Genomic DNA, 24,049 nt, shown 5'->3' with positions numbered 1-24,049 from the left:
CCTGTGTTGTTCGATGTAAAGCAAAATTTATTTAAGGTATTTCTTGTAGCAAATTTTTATGTAGATGGATTTTTCTATTGGTACATTGTTATAAATGTTGGTGATGTCAGAGGTTATCATTCTTCTGCTCTGTTATTTTTAGTTTTAGTTCTTTTAGTTCTTATGGATGGTTGGTTCTTATTAGTTCTTATTGGTTGTTGGTTGTTTTTAATTGACCCATCTTATTTGAGATTTTTTTTTTCCTTTTATCATTTGATTGAGGTGTTCGCTTGCATTGTAATTTGGTGTATCTTTGAAATTTACTACCGGTCTAGGGACATGAGTTTTTGTGTATTTTGGGGAGGGCTCGTAGTGTGGGGTGTATGGAATTCTTTTGCTTGTTTTGTGAGGATAAGGTTAGTTTTCTTGATCGTTTGTATATTTCATTTACCCACTGTGGGTGGGGGATACAGACGAAGAATACACCCACGGTATCCCCTGCTTGTCGTAAGAGTCAACTAAAAGGGGCGACCAAGGGGGTTGATAATTTTATAGCCATGAGACTACTTGTAATTAGTACCATTACATGAGGACCACCATGGATAGACTTTACTTGCGATTAGTACCACTATGTGATGAACACCATGGATCTACATTACCTAGGAGTAGTACCCTTATGCAAGGAACACCATGGATCTGTGGTACCATAGTGTGTATTCCACCGAAGTGAGGGGTGGGGCATTGGGCTGTGTGGAGTAATGTCCATGTGTCGTAATGCTGTGCTGGAATGTGCCGGTTCCCCAGGGTTCAGAATGGGTCTGTGCTACCTATAAGCAATACCACTTTATGAGAAACATCATGGGTCTGCATTGCCTGTGATTAGTACCACTGTGAGAAGCACCACTAGTTTAGTTGGTGCCCATGATTAGTAACACTGTGTGGAAAACCATGGGTCTGCGTTACCTGAGTGTAGTTACATTATGTGAAGAATACCCTGGGTTTTTGTTACCTGTGGGCATTACCATAATGTGTCGTACATCGTGGGTCTACATTGCTTATGATTAGTACCACTATGTAAGCAACACCATGAGTATAAGTGGCCTGTGATTAGTTCCACTAAGTGAGGAACACCACGGGAATACCGGCACCCGTGATTAATCGCACTATGTAAAGAACACCGTGGGTCTGCATTGCTTCTGAGTAGTTCCTTTATGTGTGAAACACCATGGGTTTGTGTTACCTGTGAGTGGTGTCATTGTGTTTGACACACCAAGGGTCTATATTACCTGTTATTAATACCACCATGTGAGAAGCACCATTAGTCTGAGTTACCTGTGATTAGTACCACTATAGGAGGAACACCATGGTTCTGCTTTATCAGTGATTTGTACCATTATGAGGGGCTGGTTTTACTATCATTTTTTCATCAACATTAATTTTAGATTCTAGTCAGTGGTTACATTTTGAAGTTTTAATTTTTAATTTTGTTGCACCTCGTACAATTTAGGGGCCGATGACCTAGCCGTTAGGCCCCTTTAAACAATAATCATCACCATCATAATCTTTATTTCGTTTTGAAATTTATTTGTTGGGTCATGTTGAAACTCTTGAATTCAGCTATAGTTTATGAATTGTTTTTTTTTTTCTGTCTACTAGTCTTTCCCATTATGACGTATGTATTCCCTCGGTCTGCTTTTGTGATGAGTAGGTTGGGTTTTTTTTTACTTTATTCTTAAATGTTTTAAATGCTGATAGTTTACAATGTGATTGATCAGTGGAATTTTGTCTGATTATTTTTAGGGTTTTGGTCTGTGCCTGTGTTCATTGTTATTTCTCTTTGTGGTATGGGTATGTTGTTGCAAGTAATTTCTTCGTTGGTGATTAGCTGTTTTACGTTGTGTTCAGTGTGACGTTCCATGGCAATTGAACTTGAAGCCTTCTTCTAGCAGATTTATTCCTTAACACAGGAGAGGTCGCGCAAAGGCACATTGCTCACGCTTAATATTTTAATGAGTTGCTATTTTCCTTGTACAGTTAATGCTTTGATAAAAATATAAATATGTACCTTGTTTAACTGACTTTCAACTAGTACTAACATAATTACCCAGTAACAGTATTTTTTCAATGTAAAAAAATCAATGATTTTTAATCGCAAAATCTGGTAAAACTACTGAGTTTTTAAAGAGCGCAAGAGGCCGCGCATGAGCAAATTGCCTAACGTTTGCATTTGTACATTTCAATACATGATTTGGTCACAATTCAAGATAAAACTACAGCACCTCACTTCACTGAAAGCCACCATAAACCTCATGAATGTTACTTAAGAAACAAGAAACTTTCTCAAAAATGCAGTCGTGTAAGAATGCATTACGCGAGGGGTTGCACAAAGGCAATTTGCCGCGGCAGATGCGAGAGTGAAAGAAAACTTAAACTACTCCGGAACGCAGCAGGCAATACACTGATGATGATCAACGTGAGGCGAGAGAGAGGGAGGGAAGGGATGAAACGAGCTCCCGAAACCCTACAGTGGCTAGCAACGAAATTAACAAATATTTAAAAAGTGCGGCAAACTGCCGCGGGTGCGACCTCTCATGTGTTAATTTGAAAAGGTAGCGATTGATCTATTACCGAGCTCGATATCTGCAGTCGCTTAAGTGCAGCCAGTATTCAGTATTCGGGAGATAGTAGGTTCGAACCCCACTGTCGGCAGCCCTGAAGATGGTTTTCCGTGGTTTCCCATTTTCACACCAGGCAAATGCTGGGGCTGTACCTTAAGGCCACGGCCGCTTCCTTCCCACTACTAGCCCTTCCCTGTCCCATCGTCGCCATAAGACCTATCTGTGTCGGTGCGACGTAAAGCAACTAGCGATTAATCTATTAATTAATCTAGGCTGAAAATTAGCAAGTTTGTTGTGGTTATTGTTTCCTTTTTTTTTTTTAGGTTACAGATTTTGTTGGCGATCTTTTGTTTTCTGGTTACTTCTTTTTTAATGAAATCACGTAAAAAATTTAATGTAGCCTGTGCATGGAATGGGGTGCCAAAATTTGCTTAGGTTTAAATGGATGCAAAGAATTTGTTGATTTCTTGTTTATGTATGCAAATTTAATTTTGTTACTTATCTATAACAACTGTGATCGGGATGTGGATGTTTTATCCAAAGTTGTATTTGGGAAAGAGCTTCAATTCTAGATATTCCTTATTAACCTCTCAGCATGGAACTACTTTCACTACCTGGCTGCCCTGCGCTGCTGGAGGAGTATAACACCAAGAATACTATGAGTGCAGGCTTTTAGTTACCTGGACGTAAATGACAAGCGGTTCAATCAATTTTACCAAAATGTTCCGTTTGTTATTAGTGCATAAATGCACAAACTGGAATTATCCAAGGTCAATGAAGTGGAGGAAACGTCTGAGCTTTCAAATTGAACAAGCAATATCAATGTCATGATCACTTCTATCACTCTCAAATTCTATATCCTAGTCCTTGCTTTACTAAACCAAATATAGAAGTAGCTAGTGCCCGGATTTTTTGAGAAGTAAGATCTCGATACAGGTTTCTGTACTATGCTCATTAACGTACACAATGCAAAAACCACATACATTCCCTCCACAGTAACCAGTACACATTCATTTACCCTCAATCAGAACGGAAATAACATACCACGAGACCGCATGCGATGTTGTGAATAAATATCTGCCTGATCTGCTATCATCATTACGAAGTCCACAGTAGAAAACAGCTGAAAATTTTTCACACAGGACTTAAACAGTTCTTTGCAGCATTCTGAGACCCATAATTTGCCATAAACATTTCCCTTTGCCCTCTGTAATTATCCATGTGTTCTCACACAAACCCACTATCAATAACATTAAGGCTGATATTTTCCTGTGTATCAAAAGCAAAATCAATGTCATGATCATTACTTTCACTCTAAAATTCTATATCCTAGTCCTTGCGTTTGGAACTAAATGTTCCATATAATCATTCAGTAAAACAATGTTAATTTTCGAATTCGTGATCACAAGAAAACGCTTAGCTGCCATGATGTCAACAACAGATCTTGTTGGTTTGTCAGATGCGATATATCATGTGTTGCATAAGACCAATTTCATGGGTTTTTTTTTTTTTTACCCGTATTGAACTTACTAATATTAGTTACAATTTCTTGGACCTTTTAGAGACATTTAACTTTTCATGTATTGAATAGGTGGATATAATAACAAGAAATTGTAACTAATATATCATATGTGATCGATAAAAACTCAATAGATATATGCATCAAATAAAAGATCGATGCTTCGCCTATAGATATATCTTACTACATTTGTAATAGTTCAAGAAATATTCGTACTGAGCTCGATAGCTGCAGTTGCTTAATTGAGGCCAGTATCCAGTATTCGGGAGATAGTAGGTTCGAGCCCCACTGTCGGCAGCCCTGAAAATGGTTTTCCGTGGTTTCCCATTTTCATACCAGGCTAATGCTGGGGCTGTACCTTCATTAAGGCCACGGCCGCTTCCTTCCCACTCCCAGCCCTTCCCTGTCCCATCGTCGCCATAAGACCTAACTGTGTCGGTGCGACATAAAGCAACTAGCAAAAAAAAAAAAAAGAAAAGAAATATTCGCTAGATAGATGTACAAATCAGAAGCTGCTACGCGCGTGCATCGTACGTCACTCTGCGACAGAGAGCGTTGGGGAGTCTGCATGCATTGTACGGCACTCCACGTTGAGTGGTTAAATGAGATTGATTTACCAATGTTAATGATTTTAATTTTTAGTGATTTGAGCTTTTTTGCTTTGTAATGTGCCTGGCAGAATAATTTGTTTAAAGAAGGAAGCCATACTTTCCATTGTTAGCTTAGTTAATGTAACTTACAAGATTTTCAGTCTGTCAAACACACCAAGTTCAAAATATAATACATAACACTTTAACATATCTATATAAAAATACACAATATTGAACAAACAATGACATGTTTCATTCTACAAGAACATTCAGAGCTTTTAGCAAATCATTTTAAACCATTTGCATGTATGTACAATATTGTTTACGTTGCGTAAACTAGTCAATGATTACGAATTGGTGATGTTTTGAACAAATAATGAATGTATTAGTCCTCTACTGTCACTTCAGTAAATTATAGAAATTTTCCAGTACTCATCTTAGTTGCTGTCGTCCTTTACTTTCAGCTACTGTAAGACTGCTATCAGTTGTATGTTTCTGGTCTTGGTCTTTGTAGCTAATTAGGAGGGTGAGGATAAGTTTTGTAGGCAATAACTCTGTTTCATGGAGTTTCATGTGCCTGTAGCTACGTGTGTAGTAGTGTTATTTTCTGTCATCTTCATCATCGTCATTTCTTTGCTCCAGCAAGCCAGGTGCGGTTGTGTATGTGCCTCCTCCAGTTTGTTCTGTCCATCCACAGATGCTGGTAATATATGCAACACCAGTTTGCGTCTCTAATTTCAAGGTCCTTCTTTATGTTTTTCCCAAACATCATGAGGTCTTCCTCTTGGTCTCTTCACAGGAACATTGTGGTCATAGTATGTTCGAGGAGTCCTGTGAGGGTTCATTCTTTTTGTGTGACCATACCATTGCAATCTCTTCACTTCTAGAGTCTCCAGCAAGCTTCCAATCCAAGCTGTTGTCTCCACATTCCTTATTTTATTAATTTTTGTTTCTTGTAGACAAGAACAGAGAAACTTCATTTCTGTTGCCTGAAGACAACTCTTTGTTGGTCCAGTAAGTGTTGCTGCTTCCAGGCCATACGTCAGTATAGGTACTAGATATATTTTGTACAAGCTGATCTTGGAAACTAACGGAAATGTTCCATCCCAAAGTATTTGACGTACATCGTGATAGAATTTGGAGGTTTTCTATATTCTGTTACTAATCTCTTGATGTATGGTATTTTCTGATGACAGAACACTACCTAAATACTGGAAGTTGTCTACAATATCCATCTCATCATCTCCAATTCTTAGATGAACAGTTGGAGAGTTTCTGCTCATCACCAAGCCAACTGTCTTCGTTTTGCTGATTTTGAGATGTAAAGTTGTGAAAGCTTCATGCCAGAGATCTAGTCTAGTTTGTACTTCCACTTCTGTCTCACCCCATACCATTACATCATCAGCAAAAACCAGGGCATTAGTTGTTGGATCCTTTCTCTTAACTGCTTTTAAAACTTCATCCGTTATGATTATGAAGAGAAGTGGTGAAAGACACTTCCTTGCTGGACTCCACTCTTCGTTTCAAACCAACCTGACCTTCCATCCTGGACCTGGACACACTTGGTTTCATCATATAATCGTAGTACTCGTGCTATGTCATCATCGGGCACTTCCTTATGTCTTAAACATTCCCATATATGCCTGCGTGGTACATGGTCATATGCTTTCTCGATGTCCAGAAAAACTGTTATAAGTGTTTTACCTTTCTCCCAATACTCCTCATAGAGCATTCTGGTGGCAAAAATGAGGTCTATAGTTGATGTATGAGGTCTAAATCCATGTTGTTCCTCCTCAAGTGTAGGTTCAACATATTTTCTAATCCTGCTCTCAAGAATGGATTCGTAGATTTTGAGGCCATGTGACAGCAGAATTATACCTCTGTACTAGTTACATTTCTATCTATCACCTTTTTTCAACAATGGGATCATGACTTCTTGCTTCCAGTTATTGGGTATTACATTCTCTTTCCAGATTCTATTTAGTACCCTGTACATCCACTGTTGTCCCACCTCTCCTAGTGCTTTGATCATCTCAACACTTAATTCATCTGATCCAGTTGATGTGCTGTTTTTCAGCTTAGATATTGCTGTCTCTACTTCCAGCCATGTCAGATTAGTGGTATTTGTGCTGCCAAAATCATAAGGTTCGTTGTCTAATGGGGTGACATTTTCATAACAGTTCAGCAAAGTTTCAAAGTGCCTTTGGAACTCCTGTAATATTTTGGTCTTATCCCTAGTCACCTCACCATTAGGAAGTTCTACAGATTGGGTAGATTCATTTTGAGTTCTTCTATTCTTAACAATACTGTATAACAGTTTTTCATTTCCATCCTGCGTTATTTTGGTAGCCATATCTTCCTTGCATTTCTGCTTTTCAGCTACAACCAACTGTTTGACATGTAATTTTTTATTTCTGTAAAGTGACAGCTTCTCCTCTATTTCATGTTGATCTCCCCGCGTTCTTGCTTGATATAAGGATCTTCTTGCACGGTTTCTGTCATTGATAGTCTTTTTAATATCATTCCACCAGGCAGTTTCTTTAGGTTTTCTTATTTGACTCTGTCGTCCACATACTTTTTCTGCTGTACCAACCACAACCTTCTTTAGAGTATCCCATTCTTCATCTACAAATTGCAGTTCTTCTCTTGGCAACAACCTGCAGACACCTTCCCTGAATTCTTCCTTTACACTTGGCTCGGTTAGTCGCCAAGTTTTTATTTTTGGGTCTCTTTTGTTATAGACTTCGGGAGATCTTTTCTCTGCAATAACTGCAACCAACAGTCTATGGTCTCCACCAAGGTCTTCACTTGAAATGACCTTAACATCATTGACATTTTTCCATACATTTTGATCTATCAGAATATAATCTATTACTGTACCTATTTTGTCATACCAGCTATATCTTGTGATTTTATGGGAGTCTCTTTTCTTGAACCAAGTGTTACTCACTATCAGGTTGTTTTTCATGCATAGATCTAGCATATATTCTCCCTCTTCATTTCTGTTTCCCATTCCATGAGGGCCCAGTATGGATTCATATCCTGTTCGTTGTGAGCCAACTTGTGAATTAAAATCACCCATTACAATTAGATTGTCGTACTCAGTGTGTTCTTCTAAGTTATTAAGGAAGTTGGCCTTTTCCTCTTTTGAGCATCCTACCTGTGGAGCATAGACTTGGATCACATTGTACTTTTTCCCTCCTAAGTTCACAGATAACTTAATTATCCTTTCACTAACAAACTCAACTTCACTACAAGCATCTATGTCTTTATGTATTAAAAATCCTACTCCATTCTTAGACTCTTCATTTCCAGACCAGTAGAGACTATAGTCCAATTTGATGTTCATTTTCCAAGTTTTCTTCCACTTTGTTTCACTCAGGCCCATGATCAGAAGTTTCCTCCTTTCCATGAGGTCGACCAGCTCTTCAGTTTTGTTAGTCAATGTCAGGATATTTAATGTTCCCACTCTGATACTTTGTCTTCGTTTGGTTTGGGTAGCTGGTGTAACATCGGGCTGTAGCAATCCCTCTGACCTGCTGAGCCTAACGCAGACGGAGATTTTCTTTCAGGGTTTTCTCCCTTAGCCTTTGGTGTCCAGTCACCTCAACCTACAAGGCAGCAGGTTGTACTCATATTAATCCCTGAATACAGGGCTGCCTCTTCCGCCATCTCCACCGTACCGAAGTCCACCTTCTCCGCTGTAGAAGTCGTTAATGTCTTCACTCGTAACCCTGAGCTGGGACCCTTACCAGATGTTACACACCGGGTCAGTGTGCTGTGGGACTCACACAGGCAGGGGCGCCACTCCCTGGGTAGGGCTGCCTCCGAAAAGGGTCCCTATCTGCTACCTCTATTCTGTATGACTTCCTTATGATCAGCTGATGGATATAGACTGGCAACTTTTTTGTATCTTATGTAATTATCAGCAGTTGATTTTTGTTATTGATTATGAGATCTCGTACTTATCAGCAATGACATGTTCTGACTCAAATGCTGAAATTGGTAGTATGAGCTTAGGAATGGGCAAAGGTTTTTGACTTTCATTAGGCCTTCGTGTTTTATTAAACACTAGGCCTGTATTAAAGGATGATGCATCACAAGCGGAGGTAACTACGTCAATGCAGCTCACAGTGTAGTTGCTGCTTTAGCCGCTCAAATGTCATCAGACTCCAACTCTTGTGGGTCAAAGCATAGGCATTTTTATGAAAATGGGTGGACTGTAGTGCTATGGCCTAGGGGTAACCATAGTTACTTCCCATCTAGTTGTGGGTTCAGTTCCCATCTCTGCCACATAGTAGACTGAAGGACTGGAGCATTATGCAGGAGGAGACTGGTTTGATAACCCTGCTGTCAGCTATTAGAAAATGGTTTTACTACTTCAACTCCAGGTGGATGTTACGATAGTACCTACCATGTAGGCCTTACCTGCTTCCTTCTCATTCCTAGCAATAGTTAAGTGTAGAGACTTATTCCAAACATGGGGCTCTTGATCCCAATGGGTTAAATCTTGTTAATGAGGTGAAAACAATGGGATAATGGCTTTTTTCCCCCTTAAATATGTCTTTTCGACTTTTGTTTCCAAAGTGTGCAGTTTTAGAAAACACATTCCTATTTTGATCTCAAACCTGAATTCAACCCTGTTTGGTGTGCTGACGAGTTGTGCAAGCAGCACTGTATACAGTGGCAGTACAGAGGTGTAAAGGGGAATGTTTGACAATTATTAATCATTCTTTCCTTTGGTAAATTGAATTAAAATTTTTATTTATATAAGTTACTTATGAATGCTGTCATTGTGCTTCATTGTTTGAGTGAGGCAAAATGTTGTTGCAAGTGCTTTGCTCCCATTTTGTAGGAGTTGCTAATGTTTGAAACCTTTTAAATGATGGATCCTCTTGTTTCATTTTGTATGCACGGAAATACTGAATTAGTATGGTAAAATAGATTTCTTTGTACAAGTATTGACTAAAATGTGGTTATTGCTTGCAGGTTTTAATGTTGAGACAGTTGAATACAAAAACATTTGCTTTACCGTTTGGGATGTTGGTGGTCAAGATAAGATCAGACCATTATGGCGGCATTATTTTCAGAACACACAAGGCCTCATCTTTGTTGTTGATTCAAATGATCGAGAGAGAATTGCGGAAGCAGAAAAAGAGCTCCAGAATATGGTAATTATCTCTACCATTTTGTTGCTTATGTTATTTTTATTTTAGAATAGGCTGCTATGTAGCTAGGAAGGTGTTTTCATATGAAAAGGAAAATAACTGCAGTTGTGCTTACCAAGCAAACACTGTTGAAATTGTTGACATCTGTCGATCTACTCTGTAGTATTTGTACCCTTGTGAAAAATATTAGGAAGGGAGTCAAGTATAATGTGCAGTTTTTTATTTATTTATGTATTACATCTGTAATAGTGTGCTCTGGTCATGCAATTCAGCTGGAATAACTGATTTAAATTCAGGTTAAATTGGATGAGTTCATTTTTTTTTTTATGTGAGAGTTAAAATTAAGTAGCATTGTAGTTGAGTTAAAATTGAGTGGCATTGTGGTTGATTCATAACATATTTGTATATTTAGCTTCTGTATTTAGTTCCTCTACAGAATATTACCAACTGGTATGCAATATAAGTTCATGAAATGGATGAAGATTAGAGGCAAAAGTGCGGTGAGACCACACACATGGAAGTAGTAGTTCTTGAAAACTATGTTCTTTCTGGATTGGTTGGTGCTCTTATCTGCTGCCCTGACTTGTATAATCAGTAGGGCTAGGATTATGATGACCTAAAAAACTGCCAAAAATGTAAAATAAAAAATGCATTTATGACCTAAAATTAAAAAAAGACCTTTGATTTTCTATGATTTCTGTATTATTTTATTCTTGTGCGGTAACAAAATGAATTCAAGCTATTATTATTGGCAAAACAGACATTTTGTAATACTTTTTTAGTTATGAATTTTGAAAATAATACTCACGTGTTTACAAAAGACATTTGTCAATCATAAAGGTCCCAATTGTTCATTCCAAAATATCAGAGTTGCAGTGAACAATGAATACATGGTGTAGATTTTCAAATGAAAATGATTTGTCTATTATCAGCCAACAAAGCTTTATAGGCACCGTGCAGATAGATCGAAATGCTACTACTAGCGCTACATAGTGGCCCGTTCTGAAACGAGATGAGGCGTAGTGCGAGAGTCTCAGTACAACATGTGACATTCGAACAAGTTGCGGGTTTAAAAGCGATTCAATTTTGGGATCTAAGTGAATCATCATGCAATAAAGGAAGAAACCTTGTTGTCAGTGACCACGTGAATGGCGTTGAAGAGTTAATTTCGAATGGTTTAGGATACATCACAGGAAGAGTCACCCGACAACTGTCTGTCACTTGGCTGCCTTATATCGTGAAACTTGAGGTAGGCAAGGTGTAGTTAGGTAACAATTTATGAAGTTTATTTAGTAAGGATTACTTAATGCATGTTTGCTAAGTTGTACGCATTTTTATTGTGTGTTCAGGTTGACCAGAATCGTAATGTGTCTACCAGCGAATGTTCCTGTCCTGTTGGCGCCATAGGAACTTGAGAACACATAGCTGTGGTAGTGTATTATATAAATAATGAAAGTGTTACCTCCAAAACAGACCGTCCGCAACAATGGGGAAAGCCTAGCCCGAAAACAAAGAGAAAAATATAGAAAAGGCAAACGTGTAGAAGAACTGTTCAGTAAAAAGACTTTGGAGACATCTCTTCCCCCCTTCGAATTAACTGAGGATATTTTAAAACGCATACCTTGCAGTCTTCATACAATGCTTCGAGCAGAAGCAAGTACTGAAATTGAACAATCGTGCAGGGCCGTAGTCACCTCATTGTTAGGCAGGGTAGTCAATGATGTGGAGAGAGAAGAATTTGAGGAAATTGTGACACAACTATTACAAGTCCCTAACGACATGCGCTTGCCAGACAAATACACCTTTCGCACAGTGAGTGACGAAATGTTTTTTACCAACAAAGTGCAGGTTGATACAGATCATATAATTAAAATCTCCCTGGACTCTCTCTCTGTCAGGTAGCCCTCGATGGTTTCAAGAAAGAAAGATAAGAATATCCGCTAGCACAAAAGTACATCGGATCAAAACTGGGCGACATAACTTTGATACTTTAGCTCTCGCATTTGTAATTGAATTTCTAATTGGGGGAGTTGCTTTGAACAATCTTTCTTATGGAAGTGAAATGGAAAGTGAAGCTGTAGAATGCTATGGAAGTTCACTTGGTGTTCGTGTTATTCGATGTGGGTTAATAATCCACGAGAAACAACCTTGGATTTGTGGATCTCCAGATGGCATAGTTCTCAAAGAAAATGTAGCTGACAGAGTTTTAGAAGTTAAGTGTCCATCTTTCTGTAAAGCTAAACTAATAGTAGATGAGTCAGGAAATGTGCGAGTACGTTATCTTTACTTTGATGAGCAAAATAGAATACAGTTAAAGACAAGTCACATCTATTACACACAAATACTGATGTACGCAACTGGCTTCGAAAAATGTGATCTATGTCTATATAGCAAAGCACAACAGTTGACAATGCCTATTTATCAGGGCAATAAGTATGTCGAGGAATGTCTCATCAAAGTGATAAAGTTCTATTTCAATAATTACTTTCCAAAAATTAGCAGTATTCCTAATAATAATAATAATAATAATAATAATAATAATAATAATAATAATAATAATAAAGTATTTATTTGTCAATTCTTGCTTGTTGAACACTGAACAGATCAAAATGTAAACAAAGAATATATAAAACAAACTGATGGTAGAACAATTCTCAAACTATTCTTTAATTATTGTAGGTGGCAAATTCGTTAACACGCAACACATATGCACGATGTCATCCATGTGTGGAAAAATTTGTTGGCAATTTCTGTAATATATTGTATATTTTGATTCTTTGAATAAACCTTTCTACGTGAATTCTAACACTCGTAATATTGTAAGTATTCTCAACTTCCTCGGTTGTGAATCTCCCGCCGTGTAAGAATGGTGGTGTAACGATTACGACACTGTGGCCAGATAAATTAGTTCTGATGTCAGGAAATCCTTTTATCAGCCATGACCTCATCGCCAGGTTGAAGGAAAGGTAATAAACCACTGTCGGTTGTTATGAATGAGTCGTTAGCTCTTCCACCGTAACTTTTGGATTTAAAGGCGAACATACCACTAGGCCTGATTGCAATTAAAACTTTTGCAGTATAGCAACCCTTGTATTGAGAACTGAAATACACACTCTGATCTACTTGGAGAGGCTGTTCAACCCTAAATTCCGTGCAGTCAATAATGACTAGACAATTATCGTAATTTCTTTTCATTGCTGGAGACATTGTTTCTTGAATACTTTCCTTACTAGGCCAGAATATGAAATATTTCGTACGCAGTTCCACTTGCATAAGCACAATCTTAATAATACTTGACCGTGTTGTCCTGTGAACACCGAATAGCACTCTCAAAGTAAAATAGGACTGTCTGGTTTTCATTTTCACTAGGAAAATCAATCTGGTTTCTTTACATAATTTTGAAACATTGCAGTTTGGTAATAATGCAAGCAGCAAGGCAAAGACGTTCATACCTCTTAAATCACGCATTTGTGTATTGTTCCTTATGGGACTGTAGCCTTGGAAACCTGGACCCTTGATGTCTGCATGATCGTCTTCCGTTCCACACATTTTATCATGTTTCGTTATGTCCCCTCCCAGACCGAAATTAAGTGGAATACATGCTTGTGTATTTGCGTCACTTTCATTTATTGAACAAGAAAACATGAAGTCTGAAAAATGAAAATCAAATGCATCTATTCCCACTGATGCATCCTTGGTTATGTTATTTGGGCAAACTGTACTTGAAAATTTTCCATCTGATTTTTCCTTTACTTAATCGCTTGAGTTGTCTGTGAAATCACTGTAAGCTGGGTCCCGGTGACACATTCCTCTTCTTGTATTCATCCGGAAATACTGTCGGAACATAGGCTGGATTTAATGGGTGTCCAGATCTTCTGTTTCCGATGAACTGTGCACTACATATTCTTGAGTAAGTCGGAGGTTGCCAAAGTGATCTATCAGTGCTAAAAATTAAAACCAAAATTAAATTAAATTGGATCAATTGAACTTATTGCCAACATGTGCAGTACATGTGTAGGCCTACTTACTTCGCTCGGTTAACTGCTTGTGTGCTCGCCTACTTCGGTCCACTTCTATCGTTCGTTTTGGAAAACAGTAACATTGTACTTCACTTCCCGTATTAGCGTATTGGAACATCCGACAACACAACAATTGCATTTACTTGATCTCCTTTTCTCTGCCAGTATCATCGGAGTAACTACATGCTCAGTCATAACAGAACAGCTACTGCGAGTCTGGAGTCTGCCTCATGTGTTGTTCTCCACCCGGCCGCTAGAGCGACACACACGGTGCCTATACATAGAAAAGCTCCTTTCTACCTCCACCGACGCATCAGGAACATACTTAAAGGAAACAGTGTCACTTGAATTTAATTCACTGTCATCAACATCACAAAGAGAAAATTTTTCTCCAAAACCTTCATCTTCTCAGACACAGCTTGTCCCACTTTGCCACACGTGCAATCCAATTCATTCACCACTTTCAGCACAAGTTGTAACTGCTGCACTAGCGGCACTTCCGACTTTTCCAGAGCAGTTATGACAGTAGGAAGAAATCCAAAATTTTATTTTATGTAAGCAAGTTTCCCTGCAATTTCACTATCTGCCATATGTTTTTGCACTGCTTTGATTGATGCAGCTTCATTGTTGTCGAATGAATCCATGATTTGTTTCACCACTTCTAAATTCTTGCTATAATACGTGCAGGCTTCAATCCAGGTTACCCATCTTGTCAAAACGGGAGGAGGAAGTGGAATGTCTGGAGCTTTTGACTTGAAAGTTGAAACTCGAGAGGGTGCCTTCAAGAATACCTTTTCACACATCCTGTCAATTGGTCAACTTCTGGCAAATGACAGCGAACCTCCTCCGCGACTCCGTGTAATGCTTGGGCCAAGCAAGTTAAATGCACCATTTTAGAGTAGAGAGCACAAAGCGAATTAGCAGCCTTGACTATATAGGGGGCTGCATCCGTTACTAAAAGCAACACATTGTCATGATCAGGTCACAACGTCAACGATTTATCAAGAACTTTGCTGATTGTTGAGTAGTTCACATTTTGTAATGCTCACAATAGAGTAGAAAGTGTTCCCCAGGAACATCCTCATCCAGTGTTCCTACCACCACATTAGCTAGATATCGTCCTGAACAGTCTGTCGTCTCGTCCATCGATACCCATATTTTTTAATTTCCTACTCTTTTCCTGATTTTTTCCAAAGTTTTTCATAGCATAGATTTTCCTTAACGTAGAAGAATTTGCCCGTGTGCTTCTCTAAGAAATTGTGCAATTTAGGGTAGTTTAACTTACTCAAAGGAATATCGGCACAAAGAAACAATCTACACAGTCTTCAAAGAATGGTGAAAAGGATGAATGGGTTTCTCCAATAAGCTTCTGTTGTAGTAATGTTCCTTCATCCTGAAGTCACCGAGCTCAGTAGCTGCAGTCGCTTAAGTGCGGCCAGTATCCAGTAATCGGGAGATAGTTTGTTCGAACCCCACTGTCGGCAGCCCTGAAAATGGTTTTCCGTGGTTCCCCATTTTCCGTTTCCTGGAAAATCCATGTTGTGCTTGTATGAAATCAAACAAAATATTCAACATGGAAATTTAGTAAAATACAGAATTAAAATAGCTAAACATTAAAAAAAATTATCCTTTCTTAAATAGTAGAAAAATGACCAAATTGACCTAAAATTTCCCCCAAAAATGCCCTATGCTTCAAAAATGGCAAAAAATGAAAAAAAACTAACAAATAACTTCATTGAACTCATTCTTTCGTGAAACATTTATTTATTTATTTATTTATTTATTTATTTATTTTATTTATTTATTTTATTTATTTAATTATTTATTTATTTATTTATTTATTTATTTATTTATTTATTTATTTATTTACATGTCAGTCTTACAAAAAAAAATAATGCAAAATCATCAGAATCCTAGCCCTAATAATCAGTATACTGCTTTTAGTTAATGCATGTCAGCAATTTGTTTAGAAGCCATGATGGTAGAAGGTACTTAGCTCCTTGATTGGTTGATCATTGTAGTGGCCTTCAGTTCACGGATTTGATTTCCTGGCCAGGTTAATTCCTCTAGCTTGGGGACTGGGGTTTGTGTTTGTCTTACTACAATCCTTCATTTTCACACAACATATCGCACTTCCAACAAGCACGAAAACACATTAATGCAATCCCTCACATGAGGCGGAGGTCAGGAAAAGAATACACCCATAAGCCTGGGCTTAACACACTGGAGACGGCCATAACTTGAATGTACTACCCTCCAGAAATCTCGGGATTTTTAATGATTTTTGACATTTTTTTAATGCCATAGTAAGCCATGATTATAACAACTTTTGGAATATTTAGAAAAATCACACTTTCTTGTACAAAAAAAAAAGTTATAATTATCATAACAGTGCAGCAATTTTTAAATATAAATTCATGAAGATAACTTTTACAAATGAAAAAAAATCTGACGCAATTATGGATGCCAGTTCAGTTAATATTTCGAAATCTGTCTAATATTGTGGACACGTCTACTGAAACACACTAATACAGATTCTAACCTAATTGGTCAATTGGCACCAATATCCTTTTTTACAAGAAGTAATTTGCTTTCCCACTGTTCGTTGTTAGATGACGGGGTTGCATCGAGTTGCTGCTGGCACACGAGAAACGCCCACACTTTTAGGAAGCGGTACAGAACAATATTACAGAATCCACTTCAAGGAAGCTGTATAAAACTACGTTACACTTCACACCAATTTGAAATCAGTCCATTATCTACATTTACTTGCCTGAAGGGCTAGAATCATCATGTTTACTTAGTGTGCAATTGTTATCCTCACCCTCATTTTCAGAACTCGTGTCTTCCATAACAACATCCATTATGGATTCATTGTCGAAATTCGTACACTTTAATTAGATATGCTAAATATTCACAAGAATTACACCACCAAGCCTGCCTCTCGAACACACACTCTTCCTGTCCGCATGTACCATACGTACATACCCGCCCTTTTCACAGCTGAGAGTCAACGATGATGCAGCCCCAGTTTATGTAGGAATGTGGCTGTGTTATCAGTGCCTTGAAATAAGAGCTTCTGATTTACGCTCATAACTAGTACATTTTATGCTTAAAGAAGCATTCAGCAATAACCTGGTGAAGTCACAGCTCGCTCAGATGGCAGCTCCTACTTTTTTTTACCGACAGTGAAAATGTGCGCGTAGATTCTCAGAGCTCCATCAGCAGCAATGAAATAGCGCGCCCGTAGTTCCTACGAGTGGCGTCTCCAATGTGTTAATCCTAAAATATTGCCAACCTCAAGTAATTTGGAAAGTAGGAGGAGGCCCAACATTTTTTGTAGTACGTATAAGTCTCACACACAGTTTTGATCGGAGACCATATGTTACACCTTTTGCAAAATTATCATTGTTTTAGGGCATGGCATATTAGGTAACCGCATTAGTCTCTTCCAAATTGCTGCAGTAATAGAAGGAACTTTTGTGCGCCAAATATTTTTGAAATAGTGAATAATACTTTATTAGATGTATATATTTGGTGTGCTGAAAATCATGCTTCTTTCATAAGAAAATGTATTTGTTAGAACTCTGTATTTGACTATAATATAGGATACAATCTCTGTGATATTAAGAAATTATTTTGCTTGGAATTGTACTTTTTGTTCTTTAGGTGGCAGGAAATATAATTCACATTATACTATTTTTAACCCTTTGCACATATATATATATGGTATGTTCCGACATAAGTTTTTTCCAAGACCTGCACACGTCATTGGCATCATGAAGCTTTTAGCAACTCTTAGACAGTATCCCATCTGTAAAGTACCATTTCAATAAAAAAAATTTAGTCAAGATGACGGGCTACTGAATGGAAAGCCACACTTCATCTAGACACACACTCGGAATATTACAAACGACTCTGCTAAGTGCAGTAATAGACACAACAAAGAAAGGCAGAGAAAAACTAATTTCTTCTTCGAAATCTTTCCTGTGAAACTAGGTCTTCATTGAGATGTTTGCTTCGAGACTTGCAATACAGCGGGTAGAATTAAACAACGAAAGCCTACCTAAAAACTCATTCATTTCCAGATTTACGTAATTACGTAAAGACTTCATTTTGGTTTTTGTTCACTTTTAGCCATGAGAATAGATAGCACTATGCCCATATTTTTCCAGAAAAATAAGTACGAGTAAAGTTGTGTAACCAGACAAACTTATTCGAGCCCCAAGGTTTAAACACGCAGAAAACTGGGATGTCATAAAGTGTTTTATTTGGACAATATTTATTTAACCTCTTGACCGGGGAGTTTTCACCGAGAAACAAACATTTGAAGCGGGGATGTATTTTGACTGAAAAAGAGTTAATTCGTCACACCCATTATGCTTTCGCGAATGACGAAGAAACTCTTCCTGCCCATTACGCTTGCATGCCTTCTCGGAAGACGAGTTATCTAGCCTGCCCATTTTGACATAAATGTGCCTTATGGCTGGTGGTCATCTGAAAATTTGTGTTACGGAAGTTAATGTCACAAAAGTTGTGACGGAAGTGTAACCCTTGCAACCGTGCAGGCTGTGATGTAAGGTATGGATCGATGGACATACAATGTTACCTAGCAACCGTGCCGGCTATGTCTGATGGCTGGTGGTCATCTGTAATTAGCAGCCGTTTATGGATTGCCATGACCAAGAGACATATTCATGATAATTTTATTTTTGCAAAGGGAAACTTGGCTTCTTTTGATTTGAATTTGTAACTAACAACCAATAATACGATGTCACTGTTGTAATAAAGTACGTTATTATTACACTATATGAATTTGTTTTATAACAATATAGCAAGAAAAACGGCCAAAAATAAAAGTAGAGGAGTATACTGTACATGATATTACAAAAAAGAATTGTAAGACAATCTTCAAAATTGTTTCTCTTCAATGAATTTCTATTTGCAATGGTACACCTTGAAGCACGGAGCTACACAAAGTCCAACCTTGCAATCTGGGCACTAATACTGACTTTTGTTCCTAACATCTTTGTCATAACACACTTTGCACCTCCTTGTCACACACTTCTTTTGGTCACTAGAAGGGATGAAGTCTGGGAAATGCCTCTGTGTAAGTCATGTTGGTGCAGGTTTCAATGATGGCCTTCCTACGTGGGGGCTTGACATTCCGTTGGCTGCTTCTTCGAGATTCTCTTGAACTATCTGTTCACCTAGCTCAATCATAAAATGCAGCCTGTCTTTGGTTCCTCCGTTTTTCGTATATAGCTGGAAAGCATTGAAACAAACAATGTCTAACAAATGCATGAAGAGTTCGAGGTAGTACTTCTTTACTCCTTCTCGTGCAATAGGGTATGTCTCCATTTGTCCATCGCTCTTCTCTACTCCACCCATATTCTCATTGTAGTCCACTGCTAGCTTGGGTTTTCATTCCACTTTGTTCCTTTTCTCTTACTCTATGAAGGTCTCGTCGTGAATCGTACTAATCATAGTAACTTCCCTCTTATCTTTCCAGCGCAGGACCATAATCTTGTCCTTATATCTGGCAATATGCTCACCTTTCTTCAAGCGTTCATTCTTGAGAACATCAGGTACCCCAAGTCAAATGTACCCTGAACCACTCTCACAAAGAATGAACAGTTTGAAACCAAAGCGACTCCTTTTTGAAGGTACGAATTGCTTCCACTGCAGCCTTCCTTTCCACAGCACTAGTGATTCATCCACACAAATGTTTTCCTGTGCTGTATACAATTCTTGGCACTTCTTTTGAATTGGATTCAAAACAGGTAAGATTTTGAACTACTTCCCACTCTCGTTGGCATCGTAAGTCTTATTGTCAACAAAATTTCAATAATGGTGAAAAAATGTTCTCACTCATCACTTTGTTGGAGAATGGTGTCGAGATGGAATCCTTGAGACTAAAGTCCAGTTCATAAGTAGGCTTCTTTATTATTCCTTGAAAAATGAGAAGGGATAGGAATAACTGTATCTCTCGTGTGGTAGTTGGAGTCCAATTGCGAGCTCGCGACCAAGGCTTCAATACCGCATGCACTTCGAAAAATTGTTCTGCATATTCATTTGTTTGCTCACATTATTCATTAGATCCTCCTCTATAAACTGGCTAAAACAGAACAATGGGCTCGCTTTATTGGAATCGCTTACATCAATACTTATTTTACTGCCCGATACAAACTTGAAGGGAGCACGGGGATTACCTTAGCTGTGCCAGTGCGAAGTGGCTGCATCACTTGTTCATTTCCAGAAGCAATTTCACTGCCACTTTCACTACTTGTTATCGTTGCTATCCAAAGAGTTGTCATCTAATACATCATTTGAATCAGTGCGATGAAGAATAGTTTCATCATACAAACGACCGTGCTTAGCCTTTTTGTACGGTAGAAAATACAATTAAATATTGGCGCGCATTCTATCGCAGCAAGTCTTGTACATACTGACATCTATAACGCGATCACAGAACTACACTAAACAACAATAAGAGACAAGATAACACGTCCCGCCCAGCAGATATCAATTTTCGAAGGCTCTAGATGAGTTAACTCATCATTACCTGATTAACAACTATTGGTAGACAAATTAACTCGTCACGCCCAGAACTTTTTTTTTTTCCCTACAATTTTAGATTCCACTGACACAGATAGGTCTTATGGCGTCGATGGGATAGGAAAGGCTTAGGAGTTGGAAGCAGCCGTGGCTTAAAAGGTACAGCCCCAGCATTTGCCTGGTGTGAAAATGGGAAACCACGGAAAACCATCTTCAGGACTGCCGGCACTGGGGCTCGAACCCACTATCTCCCGGATGCAAGCTCACAGCTGCACGCTCCTAACCGTGCGCCAACTCGCCAGGTTTAAGATATTCCCAAGTGTGGAAGGTAGGGTTGAATTAGTGTGATTGTGACGTCTTGTGGTTGTATTTCTGCATTTAATTATAACACCTCCATAGTGTACTGATATTTGTAAATTGATTCCACATTTGTGTATATTTGTTAGAAATAATGATGAAGGCAGTAGACTTGCTAAGTATATCACATCTGTTAACTGTGATGCTGATGATGAAATGTTTTATATACTTTCCCTGCTGCTTATTGGCTTTGGTGCATATAAATAAAGCAGTGGTTCAGGGATTTCTCTGTATTCATATGGTATTTTTATACTATGTGTCTGAATTTTGAAAATATTGCTAATGAAAAATATTCCTAATGCACCTTTAAATGGCTTTATATATGCAACAGCATTGTTGAACTGTGGCTTTACTCATAGTATTTTTTTATAGCTCCAAGAAGATGAACTTCGAGATGCAGTATTGTTGGTTTTTGCAAACAAGCAAGATCTTCCCAATGCTATGAGTGCAGCTGAACTTACCGACAAGTTGGGACTAAATCAGCTTCGCAATCGACATGTAAGTTATCTTCAGCAAAATATTTAACCCTTTGTAGGTCAGTGGCGAGTGATCATTTTTAAAAATTTTATTAGAAGAACATTATTTGTAGCAGGGGTAAGTGTTTGGATTTGATATGGTTTTTTTCATAAAACCCTTTCAAATGAACTTCAGAACCTGGTGGCTAATTATTTAGCTACTGTTCATTCCTACTGACAATAGGCTGGTGCTAAATATGTGTACTATTAGCTATTAGCTTCACATGGATTATTGACAATGGTTAAAAATCATTATACTTACATGAAATTATGAATATCGGGATATAATATAGCAATCACTCCAGAAACACTCATTGTATAGCAACGAACTGAGAATATACACGTGATACTGCTAGGTATGCAAGAACTCAGTGTCTAAATATTTAGCCACTTTCGTCCCAAATGGCAGCACAGTGCAGGAAATGACACAAACAGTAAGTGGCCAAATATTAAGCCACTGAACGTCTGCAGACACCACCTAATTCTATAAGGCTCAATATCACTGGCTTCTGTCAAGCATATTCAACTTTATTGAAGTGATCACTGTTCATGTACACAAACTAAACACAAAATGTGAGTGTTGAAGGGTTAAGGAAAGTTTTAACAATAGCTTGCTATTCTAGATAAGACCACCTTTAACATAGATATTCCAAGGATACCTTATCCTCAGTGGAAGGTGATGAGACATTTAGGACTTTCCTTATGAGTAGGTGTAGAAATCACATATACATTCATTATTAATTAGCATGACCAGAAATGAGTACATTTTTACAGACATTTAGAAACTGCTCATTATTTAAGCTGCTTTTTTTCTAGCTGACTGAACTGTGGACAAATGGTGTAATCAGGTCCCTTCCTTCCTAATAATAAACATAACCAGTTACTATGAAACATATACTCATAGGACTAATACAGGTTATCAAGCAGAATTGATGTACCTACTAAATGTGTGGGACTGATGGCCAACGGTGTTGCTATCTCATAGAATGAACCAGGTATAACAGATACAATTCATAGTATGATGTATGTTGAGTTTTCAGTTCAATAAGCTGCCATAGATACAATTCATAGTATGATGTATGTTGAGTTTTCAGTTCAATAAGCTGCCATAGATAACCTAGGTATTACCATTCATAACAAGGACATTGTATATAAGGAATGGCTTTACCTTAGACTGCAATATGCAGTTCAGTGAACATCTGGTTTTCCTTTCCAATACACATACTTTATCATGTCCTTGTATTTTTGTGAGCTAATGTCAAGTATCTTTAAATAGTAAATATTGAAATATGGGTGAGTAAAGTTATATCTTAGTCATCATCATCATCATCATCATCGTTGACAACTCCAGTTTCCCAGGTGTGTTATACGAGCCCCTTCCATTTTGTTTGGTCCATGAACCATTCTTTGTTCACAATCCGCTCCCAATCTTCACCTCTCTTTTCTACATCCTTGTCGACTAAGTCTGTCCATTTATCTCTAGGTCTGCCCACTGGTTTCTTTCCCCTTATTTCTCTTTCACACTCCTTTCTTGCGGACCTATTGGCACTCATTCTTTTCACATGACCAAACCACTTCAGATCTTCTGGAGTAATGAGTCTTCTAGTCCTATGTCCTCTCCGACTTTTTCATTCCTGATTTTATCCCTCCTGGTCTTCTGGATCATTGTGCATAGGAACTTAATTTCTGCTGCTTAGAGTTTCGAGTTGTCCTTTCTTGTTAATGTAGCGGTTTCCAGGCTGTATGTGAGGCTAGGGGTGTAGTATGATTTATACAGTGTCATCTTGGTTTTCAGTGGTACTTGTTTATCCCATAGTAGGTGTCTTACTTGGAGGAAAAATGTATTGCTTTGCTGATTTGACTGTTTACTGCATATTTAGCTAAGTTATCCTTGGACATTATACTACCCAAGTACTTAAATTCTCTGACACTGTCCAGCTTAGTGCCATTTAGTAATATTTACTTCTTGTATTTATTGAACCGAACATAACAGGCTTTTTCCAAGTTACAGTGTTCCAATATGCAATTCAGAATAAACACTTACAGACTATTTATAGCTAAGCACTAACTACTTACTACTTAACTACCTCTAAATCTACTATGCAGCATCCTGCACATGGGCGGATCGCCAGCTCCACATGCAACACACCACCTCTACTTAGAACTAAACGAACTACTTTACTACATTAAATATATACTAACTCTATCCTAAATCTGTCTGGCCGCGACATCACCCCTGGTGAGGAACTCATACCACCCTTCCCTGGGATGTCACGACCAGACATGTCTCATGAGGCTCGGAACCTCATAGACCCCTTAAGCTGTCAATGTTATTTCCTCACCACTCCTTCATGTAACAGCCCACATGTGTGCGGATTGCCTAGCTCTACATGTAGGCTGTCACACCTGTATTCCACTGCCGAGACGGAATCCAGCCATTTAGTATGATTTCTGACTGATTGTCACCCTTCTATACCTTCAACACCACTGTTTTAGCCTTGTTGATGTTTAATCCGTATCTCTCAAACTCCATTTAGTATGATTTCTGACTGATTGTCACCCTTCTGTACCTTCAACACCACTGTTTTAGCCTTGTTGATGTTTAATCCGTATCTCTCAAACTCCTGACTCCACCCCTGCAGTCTCTATTCCACATCTTTCTCTGAGTACCCCAAATGACTACATCATCTGCAAAAGCTTTAAGTCTTGTTGCCCCTTTTCTTTTA

General features: G+C 38.2%; 1 protein-coding gene across 1 annotated transcript in view; it reads left to right on the top strand.

Annotated features, from left to right (window-relative positions):
- Arf4 (ADP-ribosylation factor 2) overlaps positions 1-24,049 on the top strand; it is a 98,584-nt gene that overhangs the window by 52,857 nt on the left and 21,678 nt on the right. The window contains exons 3-4 of the mRNA XM_067140679.2: positions 9,696-9,877; positions 21,181-21,306. Coding sequence (XP_066996780.1) covers positions 9,696-9,877; positions 21,181-21,306 — 308 coding nt within the window. The remainder of the gene's footprint in view (positions 1-9,695; positions 9,878-21,180; positions 21,307-24,049) is intronic.

This window comes from Anabrus simplex, chromosome 2 (genome assembly GCF_040414725.1).
Source record: "Anabrus simplex isolate iqAnaSimp1 chromosome 2, ASM4041472v1, whole genome shotgun sequence".
In the NCBI taxonomy this organism is placed as follows: domain Eukaryota; kingdom Metazoa; phylum Arthropoda; class Insecta; order Orthoptera; family Tettigoniidae; genus Anabrus; species Anabrus simplex.
Note: the sequence above shows the minus strand (reverse complement) of the source record. Positions and strands in the feature narration are given on the sequence as shown.